Source organism: Argopecten irradians, chromosome 7, assembly GCF_041381155.1.
Source record: "Argopecten irradians isolate NY chromosome 7, Ai_NY, whole genome shotgun sequence".
Lineage (NCBI taxonomy): Eukaryota > Metazoa > Mollusca > Bivalvia > Pectinida > Pectinidae > Argopecten > Argopecten irradians.
Window position 1 is genome coordinate 20507631 of NC_091140.1, and position 15563 is coordinate 20523193.

The 15563-nt window shown below is 37.7% G+C and overlaps 2 protein-coding genes across 2 annotated transcripts in view; both read right to left on the reverse strand.

Moving 5' to 3' along the window:
- Positions 1 to 802: 802 nt before the first annotated feature.
- Positions 803 to 4895, reverse strand: LOC138327812 (uncharacterized). Its single transcript, XM_069274203.1, has 3 exons — positions 4138 to 4895; positions 3933 to 3985; positions 803 to 2730 (listed from the first exon to the last, which is right to left on the reverse strand). The coding sequence occupies exons 2-3, from the start codon at positions 3937 to 3939 to the stop codon at positions 992 to 994; spliced, it is 1746 nt and encodes a 581-aa protein (XP_069130304.1). The 5' UTR covers positions 3940 to 3985; positions 4138 to 4895; the 3' UTR covers positions 803 to 991.
- Positions 4896 to 9610: 4715 nt separating this feature from the next.
- The window catches only part of LOC138327075 (probable phosphoglycerate kinase), a 31224-nt gene continuing 25271 nt past the window's right edge, over positions 9611 to 15563 (reverse strand). The window contains exons 10-11 of the mRNA XM_069273060.1: positions 12627 to 12733; positions 9611 to 10729 (exon numbers count right to left, since the gene is read on the reverse strand). Of these exons, the coding sequence (XP_069129161.1) occupies positions 10689 to 10729; positions 12627 to 12733 (148 nt within the window). The 3' untranslated portion in view covers positions 9611 to 10688. The remainder of the gene's footprint in view (positions 10730 to 12626; positions 12734 to 15563) is intronic.

Sequence of the window (15563 nt, forward strand, 5' to 3'; positions counted from 1 at the left end):
AGCTCATAGATAAAGGCAAAAAACTGGCTTATATTAGAAATAAAAGTGTATTTTATTATCACAAAGGCTTGCTATGTTTTAAGTTAGAGATAAACCTCAAACTGTACAATATGTTGGAGAAAGAACAGTTCTTTCTCCAACATATTGTACAGTTTTTGGCTTATCTCCATAACATATCCTCTATTAATTGGCTGTAAGACAGATCCTTACTGTTTGAAAGAATCACCTCGATTGGTTGTACCAAATGTTGTTTATCGACGATAACATTGACTGTAGGTAATTATATCTTACTGTTACGATAACCATGATTGGTCAATCCGGTTGGACGTATACTACAGTATACAGTTGTTGACTGGGGTTGAGATGATTTGTTGGACCCGAAGACAAACTGTTACAAGAGGCCGAAGGCCAAGGGCAACAGTTTGTGTGAGGGTCCAACAAATCTGTTGCCCGAAAACCCAGTCGATAACTGTTTTGTTATACCCATTGACTCAAAACAATACACTGACGCCATGAATTGTATGCGTGACGTCACTCCGGTCCAACAGCACATTTTAACAGTCGATTTTAACAATTCTTAGGACCGCTCGACGGAACAGTTCATTTATTCACATTTTTGTCAATAGAGATTATACAGAAACGATTACATAGGGTTATAACAAATAGAAACTATTGTATAGGGGTCATTACAATAATAATTGGTTGCCGCAATATATTTTTTGATTAGTGGTGACTTTAGGTCAAGTGTGCAAGTGAGTAATTAAGCTGCACGAATGATAAAAAAACATTACAAAAAGATAACAAAATTCCCTTTTTTTGTCAAGAACTTTTATTTTTAATTCACGAAATCTTTCATGTGTTTGAAATTTTTGTGCCATTTAGAAATAAAATTCAAACATTCACAAACTTCTCGATTTTTGTTTCAGTTTAGTAACTAATTCTCAATGCTAAATACAATAGGAGTGTTGCGAAAACAAGTTCAGAGCACTATTCAATGCTTTCTAGTTTTTGAGCCTTTTCGTTTCCTTGTGGTTTGTTGCGTATCCAAAACCGTCGCTTCCATTGTTGGTACTCTCACCAAGAGATGTATCGGCTCTTCAGAAGGTTTGCCATTTCTTTCAAACACTTTATTTGTCCCAGTTTCTAACTTTCCTGTCTCCAAAACTTCCGGAAATTCCGCTACGTCATCGCATCGACTGTTGTTTCTGACGCTTTCGTCTAAAGGAGAATGGTATCCTTGATATTTCTGCTGTTTGCTGTTTTTGGCCCAGCCGTTTACTTCTGGTAGTTGCAATGGCGGAAGTTTCCCGCCGTTTAACATGCTTGCACGCCCTTTTTGCATGTCCTCCTTTTGATTCTGTACTTTCCGTTTTCGTTTAAGTACAATATGACCGGGTATGGGCGGAAGCTTCTTGTAATCTGCTCGGCAAACGTCGGACAGACGCATTTTCCTATCGGATGACAGCTGCTGTGGCATTAATGGCGGCAAAGAAACCCTTGGCGGATGTTTTGATTTCTCTTGGTGTTCCTGTTGGGACGAGCGCGAGTTGTCTGAGAGGGGTTGTAATGGAGGAAAACGGACATTCTGGTTCTCATATCGCGTATACGGACCAGCACTAGAATTCACGTTATTCGATTTTTCTGAAGTAAGGTATTCCACTTTGCTGTCATATTTTGTATTGTTCTTTTCCTTAGCGCCATTTCTGTCTCTATAAGGCTCGAGTCTATTTTGTCCATTTTTTGAAAATGTGTACTTGACATTGTCTATCGAGAATATGATCTGACTATTTGACCCGAATCTCTCACACAATGAACATTTTGACAAAGCGGATGTATTTGCTCCCTTCTTTACCGTAATTAGTGCGTTTTTGGGCTGGTGATTTTCGTCTGACCTTGATGAGGAAACGGATGACCTTTGAGAAGAGCTTGCTATGGGGGACGTTTTCTCCATGATGGTAGGGAGGACCTCTACGATACCACATCTGCCATGACAGTACGGCATGGAGTGTATCTTATCAAGGTCCTCGTCATCGTCATCCTGCAGTGCGCGTCTCTGCTTCGCACTGTCACCTCCCATGCTGCTTTTCGAAACATGCGGAGACGTCATCCCTTGAGAGACTTCCGGTGATTCTTGTAACACACGCCTTCCATCACCTTGGTGCGCTAATTCCTCTTGGATTCCTTGCCAAGCAAGATCATCACGTGGTGAATTCATGACGGAATGGTTCGGGGTGTTGTAGTGTTTTGTTTCTGCTCCCCATGGTTTCAAATATCGTATCATGTTGGCTGCAGCGTTTGTATTCGTTGATTCCTTTCTAAGAAGCATCGAAGCCTCTTGAAAGATATCGCCAACACTGACCCCAGTCCCGCTCGGAACCGCTCGGTCACCACACAACAGAAACTCAGAGAAACATTTCCGAACGGGCTGGTTGTTAATTTCAGGCACCATGAGAGGTCGGAATTCATCTCTCTTTGTCCAAGATAAATTATTTAACGTATTCAGTGCTGTTTTGCTGTTATCTTGGTTTTGCTCACAGTTTGTGTACGATCGCGTGGATATACTGTCCCTTCCAGAATCATTGACGTTATATGTGTCTAGTTCTTTCTTATTTCGCCATTCGCGTACCGCTTGTTGAATTCGCTCCAAGCCCTGTTTGGCATCCAAGATGGCTACGTGGTGCTCTATTTCCGGTAAGTTTACCACCGACCTGTTTCGGGTGAGGACTTGATCTATAGACAGACCAAAAAATTGTGAGATATTACTATGTATTCATGCGTAAATTGGTAAAAATCAATGTAAACAAGGCAAATGCCTATTGCTCTCAACTATCTATCTTAAATAGATATGGAAGCTATAATACATGCATACCTCGAAAAGCAAAATTAAATATTTTTCATGCAATCAAGTTTTTATACGATTCTGCTTAGGCGTTGTAAATTTCAGTTTATCTCATCTTAGAAATAGATTTGTGTAGTTCGAATATAAACCGCGAGACAAGAAAGTCAAGAATGGAAATTCTATTTTAACCTAATGACAATCAAATAATTATAACGTTTTCACGAGAAATAAGTTTTCTCATTTATGCACCAAAGTGGATTCAACATTTTTTGTCGCATTTTCTCCTTCCTGTTAGTTTTGGTGCCGTGAACAGGAAGGTCTTTTATAAGGTAGCCCGTCTAAGCTTACAGAACAAGGACAGTAATACTTTTACATGAATATCTCAATGTCTCTGTAGTAGAATTTTGCTGCATTCGTTTTGAATATGAGAGTCAACGAAGTAAACATATGAATTTGTAAGATTTATTTTTTAACGACAACCGAGGATATTCCCTATATACGTAGTTACATAACTAGTAAACCCCAGATTATACTTTTCAAAATTAGATTAAGACTTTTATAATGAATAAGGTTTTGAGCACTGACCGTTAACGTATATCGAATAACCACAGAAAAATATATCTTGAAATTTTAGTTTTAGATTTCGGATATCTTATGATTCAGAAACAAACTAACGATTAAATATCAACTATAAAAAAATGCATATAGATTAGCCTATAATTGTTATCATTCAATCATATTGAAACTATACATTTAATGGGCACAATGTAAAATATAAATATGTAATAGGAGCGGAGAAATGCACGGCCAAGTGCGGGGTTCAGACTCGGGGTCCTTTTTCTTATTGACCAACCCAGAATTGTTACAAATATATCTACATTGATTTTGAAAGAAAGAAGATAGACAAACAAATAATACAATATAAACATATGTTTCTTAGAATCGCTATATAGACATTCAGTTGTTATTGACAGAATTGCGAAATCCATTTCAGTTTACGGTGTACACAAAATATATGCATTGCTATTCCGGAATTCGAAGTGACCGGTCTACAGAGGTATCATAACGTAAGGTTATATTAAAGTGTACTTACACTTCATCGCTGTCCTTGGTCACTGATCAAACACCAGTTCCAATAAAGCTCACCTGTCAACAATAGACACACCAAAAGACCTCACGTTTGAGTAAAACTAAGAGATGAAGTACATGAATGTTCCTGGCTCTTTTACACCTAACCTCGCACGTATCAAATAACATCGTTATTGCAATAATAGAATACATGAAAATTCCATGATTACCTCGACCAAGGCCGCCAAACATAGCTCCACCAAGGAAATCTTCCCGGTACTGCCATCCTTGTCAGCCTCCCGTCCGTTTCTAAGCGACGATGACGACAATGCCATGACGTCATGATGTTTATGACGCCTTGTCCGTCGCGTCTTTATCAACACCGCCAAAGTTATTCGTAGGCGAGGAAAGTAAAAATGAAAACTGTTAAAATTATTCATACAATTTTGACGAAGGCCATGAACTTGAATTCTATTTTGAATTACCAATTAACAAAATGGTACTTTCAAGGACACATATGGATCAAGCACCCTCTTTATTCATATTTAGTAGGAGTTTTGCAATCGTCGAAAAAATAATGAATCTCAAGCCAGGAGATGGCAACGCCCAACATCAAAGCCACATAATCGACCACAATAAACCAATATCCGATTATCTTTTAATGTATTACAAACGACTAGATTACCTACCCATCCTTTGTCATAGACAGAGCCTTCAGTTTTGTTATGAGATAATCCTGGGGTGGACATTACCACAGTGATTATAACCCCAGGAAAGTCGAGGATGTGTCGCACTTATAAGAAGTGCAGCGTATACAATGTGATCGCCTTATATTTTAAAAACATTAAGTTCAAAGGCCCAGTGATCATAAAAGTCAGAAGGTCCAGTAGTCCTAAGGTCATATAGTCCACACTAGTTTGAAGGCCCGATGAATTTATGTGCTTAGAGTACTCGAAATGCAATCTTTGAAAAAAGAAGCATACGTATAAGTTTATTACATATACATAAGGCAAAATAACTCTAAAATAATAGCCGGAGCCGGAGTCTAAGATCGATATCCCGTCTTTTTTTTTCGTATAAAAGTGGAAAAAAATTAGGGTAGGGGTAAAAAATTATTTATTTTTTTTTTTTTTAAATATATAAAAATCATATTCTACATGGTACTATATACGAGCGTATAGTACCATGTAGAATATGATTTTTATCGTTTTTTGATCTAAACCACTAAAACGTCTAAAAATGGTCTTTCTGACATTCTGGTGGCTCCATGATTAAATAAATGTACGTTTCGCCAGTCAACCGGCTGATAGGAGTGGAATTATACACAGACCTAGGACATACTATTAAGGATTTAAGCAATCACTTTAAATATTTTACCATTATTGCAAATATCACTATATATCTTTACAGGCTTTTTTTGGCTTCCCAATGATGTTGGACTGATGAGAAACTGGCGAGGAATTATATTCCCAGATGGACAATAAAAACACTGAAGCCGATTTTAATGGAGGGTAAAAGAAGACGTGGGAGTATGTAATTTGGATCAGGAAACGGCGTAATTAAATGCGAAGTATTAACGTTATTTTTTTTATTAAAATGATATCAAACTAATGTTGACACGAAACATCAAATCGTATTCAGGAACGGCGGCGAAATTTTCACCAATCAATCATTAATAACAATCGAAAGTAGTATGATACGAAAATGCACTTGGCCAATAAGACAGATACCATCACTTTAATATGCAACATCTCGTAGAACCGACAATCTTCGAAAATAATACCCAAACGAACAATGCCTTAGTAGCGTGAAATTCTGAAGAAAGGACGTAGATTATATGCTGAAGTCCAGTGCAAACACGATGTACGAAACGTTCGCAAATAAATCATACACGATCCAGAAATAGCATGGAGCAAACTTGGCCAACCAAACTAACCTTAGATAATTTTAAATCTAAATTCTTTATACAAACACATAAACACTCTCGAGGTTTCATCGAATAGGTCTATGAATAAAGACAAATACACACCCATGGGGAATTTTATAGGACGGTCATACAAGGCAGAGGTGGTGGAATATGAATACATTCTAATTAGCAAGTTATATGTGGAGAAGTTCTGTTAGACACGAATTTTCAACCAACGGCTGTATATAGCGTATGGTCCGCTAAATCTGCCTAGGAAGTTCTCCCCTTTCTTATACAGTGTCTTGACACATTTTTCAACAAACGGCTGTATATAGCATAGACCGCTAAATCTGCCTATATTATTAGGCTTTTTTGTGTCCAATATATAGTATAGTTTCAAGACAAAAAAGAGGGGAAAACTGACAATAATTATTATATTAGCAGGTTTGGCAGACTATATATAACATGTAGTATTATGATTATTATATATAACATGTATATATATTTGTTACATAATTTGTTTACACCAATCTATATATGAAGAAATATATTATTTTCAACTATTACACCGACCGTTCAATAAAACCTTGTTATATTGCATGGTTCGAAGTTATATTGCACGCTTCCATGGAAACGTTATATTGCACGGTTCGAGATGTTATATTGCACGGCTTTAAGAACACCTCGCTGTTGCTGTTGTTGTCTAGTTTTGTAGAAAACTTCCGAGGATTTGCGAGTAACAATGAGTTACGTTATTATGACGTCACAAAGGTTCACGCTCAATTTCGCGCTGGATTTATAGAACTCGAATCAAGCACGTCATGTAGACGTTTACTGTACCGAGTAAAGGACGGACACGATGAATGTATTAGATCAAAAGGCTGCAAGCAGGTCTAATAATGTGAAAACAGACAATAAGACATCCAAAACGGGGTTACAACGTGACGTACGTGGGCTATAAGTCAATCTTCAATAAAATACTTTAAGGTTTTTTTCCGTACGGTACGGTACCGGCGTTGATGATTTTGTTAAGTGATTGTCGTATTCGTTTTATAAAAATAATATTCAACTGAAAAACTGGTGATTATGTAATAAAACAAATATTCCATGGTTACTGTGCTCTAGTTCATAATATTTACCCCTCGGTGATGGTAGGCTAATCAACAAATGTTATATTGCACGAGGCCAAAGGCCGAGTGCAATATAACATTTGTTGATTACCATCACCTCGGGTTAAATATTATGAACTAGAGCACAGTAACCCATGAAATGTTTGTATAATATACAATTGGATGAAAATTCGTGCCATGTCCTTGTGGCTATATATACGTACTGAGAATTAGGTTTGCTAGTAATGCATTATTTTTTCAAACAACGGGTCTGTATATAACATAGTCCGCTAAATCTGCCTATATTTTTTTTTTTCATTTCGTTGTCGCTAAATATGCATTGCATTGTATAGTCTATTTTAGACGGACTGTATATGGCATACATTATCATGATACACACATATTTATTACATAATTTGTTTATACCAATCTATATATGAGGAAATATAATATTTTCAACTATTATCTCGACCGTTCAATATAACCTTGTTATATTGCACAGTTCGATGTTATATTGCACGCTTCCATGGAAACGTTATATTGCACGGTTCGAGATGTTATATTGCACGGCTTTAGGAACACCTCGCTGTTGTCGTCTAGTTTTGTAGAAAACCTCCGAGGAATCGCGCGTAACAGTGAGTTACGTTATTATGACGTCACAAAGGTTCACGTTCAATTTCGCGCTAGCTTTATAGTTCTCGAAACAAGCACGTCATGTCGACGTTTATCGAGTAGAGGACGGACACAGCGAATATATTAGATCAAAAGGCTGTATGCAGGTCTAATATTGTTAAAGAAGACAATAAGACATCCAAACCGGAGTTACAACGTGACGTACGAGGTCTATACGTCAATCTTCAATAGGATTTGAAGCTTTTCCGTACGGTACGGTGCTGATGATTTTGTTAAGTGATTGTCGTATTCGTTTTATAACAATATTCAACTAAAAAACTGGTGATTATGTAATAAAACAAATATCTCATGGGTTACTGTGCTCTAGTCTTCGGCCTAATTATAATATCTATAATTGATGTAAGTTTAAACTATTACTTTTGCCACCATTGGAGAGAATTTATATAGGCTTTTATAGGCTTTGCCTGTTATTTAATCCATTTGACTTGTAACATCTTTGTCAATAAAATTTGTTGAAATGAAATGAAATAGTCTTCGGCCTCGTGCAATATAACATTTGTTGATTACCACCACCTCTGGTTAAATATTAAGAACTAGAGCACAGTAGGCCATTAAATATTTGTATAATATACCACGTCCTTGTGGCTATATGGACTGAAAATTGGATTTGCTAGCAATGTATTGTTTCTTCAGTATTACCCAAGATCCTATTTTTGTTCTATTCGCTACTATATTAAGAAGGCCGTGCCTTTGTAGGTGTAGGCTGTGGTCACAGGAAGATTTCCGTCAAACCTACAGTACTAGAGTAGGCGATTGATAATTCCAGTTATGCCCTGGAAAAAAGACATTGCTATCTTTTTACTAGGTACGAAAAAAGGTCTTACTTTGTCACATCGAGTGCCTTCATTGTCGTTTGAAATGATTAATAACACCAGGCAGTGTGTAACTTGTAACATATTTTCTCTCATACCTATACGTGTAATACTGTCTGGTTTAGGGCAATGTCGCCTGATATGAGGCGGTGTGCATGGAATAAAGCTTCAAGACGTCACAGCGTCAACAAAATTATTTTCTATGTACAATTTTAGCAATTTCTTTCAGAAACTAGAGTGAATTTACTTTAAATGATACAAACACTGGGATTTGCGTTGAAAATGTCACCAATTTTCATGTATGGAGAATTGACTTGCAGTCGCGTTTTCCCCCGAATTTATTTCAAAATGGCGGAAAATCATAGTAGTAATATTACAATAAAATTTTGAGGCAAGCCTCCGGTTTTACAACATTTTGTGACCCTTAGGTAGAATATCCCTATCCTTCATATTCACATATGAATAAGAGGGCATGATGGCGACTCGCAGTACCGTACGAAAATCCTATTATATCTAATTAAGGTCATTTAAAGTTGCTCCACCGCCGACAAATGGTATTTTTTCACTATCAAAAACAGGAGTAGACGATTTAGTATTTTTCTTCAGTTACAAAAGTTACTTACTTTACACCATTACCACCATTGAAAAGTTTGAGCTTCTAATTTTACTTCAAGTTAAAAACATGAAAAATAATTAATTGCATCCCGAAAAAAATCCGTGTCACTATATCCTATATGGAATGAAGTACTGATTGCGCATGCACCAAAGGCGAAATAAATGATTTTATATTATTTTTTTTTAATTAGACATATATATACACGATTAAACACCAATTATTGTTCAAATGATGAATATAATTTATGCTCTGTCGGCGGTGGAGCATGTTTAAGGTAAGGACAGCCTCACATATATACAATGTGTTGTGTGTGTGAAAGCCTGACTATTTCAGAAGGCTGTGGTATATCCATGCTGCCTGACATCCCATCCGGTCATTGAACTACATGTACACCAACTGGCTATCCATTCCCTCTATGAGGAAGCCAGAGGTGAACGCTGAACTTATGACCCAAAGTAAGTGTCAAACACAGTTTCAGTTGGTCAGCTTCAGTGAAGCAGCATGTCACTCACACATACATGTCAATTTAATCTGTTACTTTTTGTCATTAAAATATAAATAATTACACAATTTGTTGATGTTCTTTTATGTTTTAATACATTTTCAAATATAACAAATGCGTTATTACATGATTACACATAAAGTAAAGATACTCTTAGCAAAAAAACAAGATACATTTGACTTTGTTGTAAAACAATTTTTAGTGAAACAAAGCAATAAGTATATCCTTTACAACAACATACTGGGACAATGGATATTGTCAGGGAGGCTGTGAAAAGGAAAAGTTATTCCTCAAAGACAAAGATGGCCGTCCTGTTCAACTTGCAACAAATTTTCATGTTCAGGGGAGATAATCTCTACTATCAAAACTAGCCAGTGCAAGGATGGCTTTGTTGTATTTTGAAAATTTAACCACCATGCACTAAAACAGACATTTAGCACTATATAGTGAGCACAGGGAGACCATTTTCTTAAAATAATCTTTACGAGATTGCAAATTTACTTTCAAATCATAATTCTTACACTGCTGTTACAATGTCTATACTGTGTGTGGTTGTAACATTGAGTCAGAAACACAGTCACTGCACTCTACACAGCAATACAGCTTTTAAGAGGGATTCTAAATATCATTTTACCACAAATGTATGTGTATTTATTCACGACCAACAGTTAAACAAATTTTGCAGATACATGCATTAAGACAAACCACAGTAAAGCTACAACAAAACAATACTTAAATAAGTCAGCTGTTTCAAATGCACCAATTCTATATAATATCTAACATATTACATTAAACTATTACCTCAGCATCGGTGCTGAAGTGGGGGATTGGGTGGGACTCCCTGAACTTTTGGTATGGAAGCTAAAACAGCTTTCATTGAGGATGGGGAGTTCATAAAAAGTTTATTTCCTAAGAACTCTTTCCTTGCCGACAACAATCCTTGAGATACAAATTTTCTGTGGCAATAGTGATGAACATCAAGGCTCCATACATACTCATGTGCTTCAATATACACCAGCTACACAGGAATGTGTTTTGTTAACATCCACTACAGTGTATATTGCCATTCATCCTGACTTGTTGAAGCTAATAAGTTACCTAAATCTCATCATGTAAGGTCAAAGGTCAGATGATTGTGGGAGCCTAGGCATCAGAGAGAGCTTTCACACCTGGTAGTACTTTACCTGAAAATTAAACAAAACAATTTTAGATCATTCATTGTATCGTAAACTAAACTAACAAGTCTCCTCTGTGACAACTTATACCTTAAAATTGCTGGAAATGTGAAGACATTTCAGACAGAACAAAGAAATACAGCTAAATGAATATTTTGACACTATCAACAATTCAAGCTAGTGTACTCCCCGAAGACTCTCAGGACCTTAACATTCCTTCAAACAACTGGTTCTGTCATCCTGTAATGACATGACCTTGACTTATCTTCCAATAACTCCAGACTGGCTCTGACCCCTGTACTGACATGACCTTGACTTATCTTCCAATAACTCCAGCCTGGCTTCACCCCCTGTACTGACATGACCTTGACTTATCTTCCAATAACTCCAGACTGGCTCCGCTCCCTGTACTGACATGACCTTGACTTACCTTCCAATAACTCCAGACTGGCTCCGCCCCCTGTACTGACATGACCTTGACTTACCTTCCAATAACTCCAGACTGGCTTCGCCCCCTGTACTGACATGACCTTGACTTACCTTCCAATAACTCCAGACTGGCTCCGCCCCCTGTACTGACATGACCTTGACTTACCTTCCAATAACTCCAGACTGGCTCCGCCCCCTGAACTGACATGACTTACCTTCCAATAACTCCAGACTGGTCCCGTCCCCTGTAGTGACATGACATTTTACCTTCTAATAACATCAGACTGGCTTCACCCCCTGTACTGACATGACTTACCTTCCAATAACTCCAGACTCGCTCCGCCCCTTGAACTGACATGACCTTGACTTATCTTCCAATAACTCATGACCTTGACTTACCTTCCAATAACTCCAGACTGGTCCCGCACCCTGTACTGACATGACGTTTTACCTTCCAATAACTCCAGACTGGCTTCACCCCCTGTACTGAAATGGATTACCTTTCAATAACTCCAGACTAGCTCCGCCCCCTGTACTGACATGACCTTGACTTACCTTCCAATAACTCCAGACTAGCTCCGCCCCCTGTACTGACATGACCTTGACTTACCTTCCAATAACTCCAGACTGGCTCCGCCCCCTGTACTGACATGACCTTGACTTACCTTCCAATAACTCCAGACTGGCCCCGCCCCCTGTACTGACATGCCCTTTACTTACCTTCCAATAACTCCAGACTAGCTCCGCCTCCTGAACTGACATGACTTACCTTCCAATAACTCCAGACTAGCTCCGCCCCTTGTACTGACATGACCTTGACTTACCTTCATATAACTCCAAACTAGCGTCGCTCCCTGTACTGACATGACGTTTTACCTTCCAATAACTCCAGACTGGCTCAGCCCCCTGTACTGACATGACCTTGACTTTCTTTCCAATAATTCCAGACTAGCTCCGCCCCCTGTACTGACATGCCCTTGACTTTCTTTCCAATAATTCCAGACTGGCTTCGCCCTCTGTACTGACATGACGTTTTATCTTCCAATAATCCAGACTGGCTCCACCCCCTGTACTGACATGCCCTTGACTTTCTTTCTAATAACTCCAGACTAGCTCCGCCCCCTGAACTGACATGCCCTTTACTTACCTAGCAATAACTCCAGACTAGCTCTGCCCCCTGAACTGACATGACCTTGACTTTCTTTCTAATAACTCCAGACTAGCTCTGCCCCCTGAACTGACATGACCTTGACTTACCTTTCAATAACTCCAGACTAACTCCGCCCCCTGAACTGACATGACCTTGACTTACCTTTCAATAACTCCAGACTAACTCCGCCCCCTGAACTGACATGACCTTGACTTACCTTTCAATAACTCCAGACTAACTCCGCCCCCTGAACTGACATGACCTTGACTTACCTTTCAATAACTCCAGACTAACTCCGCCCCCTGAACTGATATGACCTTGACTTACCTTCCAATAACTCCAGACTGGCTCCGCCCCCTGTACTGACATGGCTGACTTTATTCTCCGTGTTATATTTAGCTGCACATGTGGCTGTATCACCTCCACCTGTAATAGATGTTCAGATATGTATAAAGTTTTAATCTCATTGTAGATAAGATGCAATAACTAAATTCAATTCTTTAATATTTTTATAAAATGGACTAATAAAAGAGATTTTGTATTTCTACAAAACTTGCTATGGAAGTATAACATGAATGAAATGAACATATAAAATCAACAACAAACAAGTGATCCCAGAGGGATCTTTGCGCCCACCAAAGAATGATCTACATATATGTACGTCTTACAATGGAAAGAGATATCTTTACTTTGCTTTTCAAACTTTTACTACATATTACTACATATGAAATTTGAAAACTATCCTTTCAGTACTTTCTGATATATAACAGTAACAAACTTAAATTAGATTTGATCGCGATCAAAACACGGGATTTCCACCTATGTAATGATATAAGTAATGTTAGCGAACAGACGATTGCTTGAACGAACGGACGATCTCACTCAATATTAATCAGAAAGCGTTTCTTACGAAAGTAGTCTGGTCCAACTGAAAAACAGATTTAGGGGAATCCCCCTTTGGGCAGAAGATTTCATAGAGAGGTGAATATATCGGAGCCTGCTGATTGGATATATTCAGGGTACATTAGTTAATGGTTAATGTGTGGGTCGGGCAATAGATGTAGATGTAAAATTTGTAAAGAATTTTGATAACTTCATTTAACCTGAATAGAAGCAAACGTTAACACGGTCCTCTATGGGAATTTATTTGGTTCTGTGATCTCAAAACGGCCTGGTATTTTCCCAAAATAGCACCGGTTGTGTTTGAACATCCTGTGTCACAGGTGACAGCTCTGCCACACACATAAAAGGTTTTTAAACCTGTCAGTTATTGGGTTTGTGCATTACTTTTGTTGTTTGTTTGTTCAAATGTACGTCCTATTAACAGCTAGGGTCATGTAAGGACGGCCTCCCATGTATGCGGTGTAGCTACACATGTACGTGTACTTACGCAAACATGTGTACATTGTTCATATATACGTGTACATGTAGAACTTAAAACATCCCGAAAAGTATTCAAAACTTAATGAAAAAAGACCTTCGAAACGGCCCGTGTGTATACAAGATTGAGCCCAGGACAGAATTTTAACGCGGCCGCTGATTGGCTGGCTGATTATGAATTTCAAAATTAAAAATGTTTTCTGTTTTCAGTTTGAATCACATGACCTTGAAATTAGTCATATTTTGTGTCTGTGATCATGCTCTTTAACATCCAATTCAAAACACTTCTCTTTGAAATTCATCAATTACGGTAAAATTTACGTTAAAAAGTGAACGAAATGCCATATTCAGAGAGCTATATTTCCGCCATTTTCAAATTCGTTACTTTGAAATTAAAACTCTGTACAGAGAATGTGCCAACGTCTATATTTACAAACAATCAACACCTTACAATAAATGATAAAGGCGCTACGAGCTCAGAAATTACGTAAAAAAATAAGGAAATGAAACAAATTACCATATTTGGAGAGCTATATATCCGCCATTTTTCTATATCACCCCTTGAAATTCATAGTTTTGTAAACAAAAGTTCTTAGAACACAGATACGAAAAATGAAGACTGTACATAAAGATTTAAAGGCGCTGAAACGTCTCGTGCAGGGACAAATATAAACTAAAATTTCGATTTTTGATGTCCTATATCTCCGCCATTTTGAATCATATGACCTTGAAATTGGTCATTTTATGTTCCTGAGAGCATGATCTGTCATATGCTTCATTCAAGACTTTTCTGTGACGAATTTCGTTTTTGACCTTTGCTGAACCCCATAGCTACTCTTGACCTTGACATAATCTCTGATAACATGGCATGAGAAAAGCATGCGAAATGTCAGGATCTGTCTGCATAACTAAACGTGGAAGATGTACAGCGTACAGTTATGAAGTTATGAGTGTTTAAAGTTCGTTAAAAAAAGTAGTTTTTTACGTCTGTGACCTTGACCTTGAACGTTATCGTAAAGCACTCATGTACGTACATAACGTGTCCAAATTTCAGTGCTCTACGCCTCTTATTTATAAAGAAGAAGTAGTTTAAAGATTTAAAGCTTTTTGAACCCTGTGACCTTGAATGAATGTCAAGGTCAATAAAACAGCATAAGTTCTGTAGACATTCGTCCATGCTATGTCTATACAAAACTTCAAGCATGTATGTTTAGTATTAAAGGCGCTGAAACCTTGTACATTTTTGGCGGGAAAACGCCAAAATAGCCTTTTTTCAAAGGCCTATATCTCCGCCATTTTGGATCTCATGACCTTAAAACTTGTCATTATATATTTCTGAGGGCATGCCCTTTCATATCCAATTTTCAAAACTTTTCTGTGGTGAATTTCGTTTTGACCTTTGTTTGACCCCGTAGCGAACTCTTGACCTTGACATAATCTCTGATAACATGGCATGGGAATAGCACGTGCAATGTCAAGATCTGTCTGGATAACAAAGCGTGAACGATGTACAGCGTACGGTAATGAAGTTATGAGCGTTTAAACTTCGTTCCGAAAAATTTGTTTTTTACGTCTGTGACCTTGACCTTGAACCTTATCGTACAAACTCGAACGTACGTTTCAAGCACTCATGTACATACATAACGCATCCAAAGTTGAGCATTGTACCTTATTCCATTCCTGAGATATCCTGCTAACAAGATTTGTGGAAATAAGAAAAAAAAAAAGAAAATCAATAAGAAGAAAAAAAACAGAACAATAACAATAGGGATTTCCATCCGTAAATGGAAATCCCTAATTAACAAAATTCAAGATGGCTACCTGGCAGCCATCTTGTTGACCGATTGGTCCCAATATGCAATATGAATAACTAGGGCCAAAGGG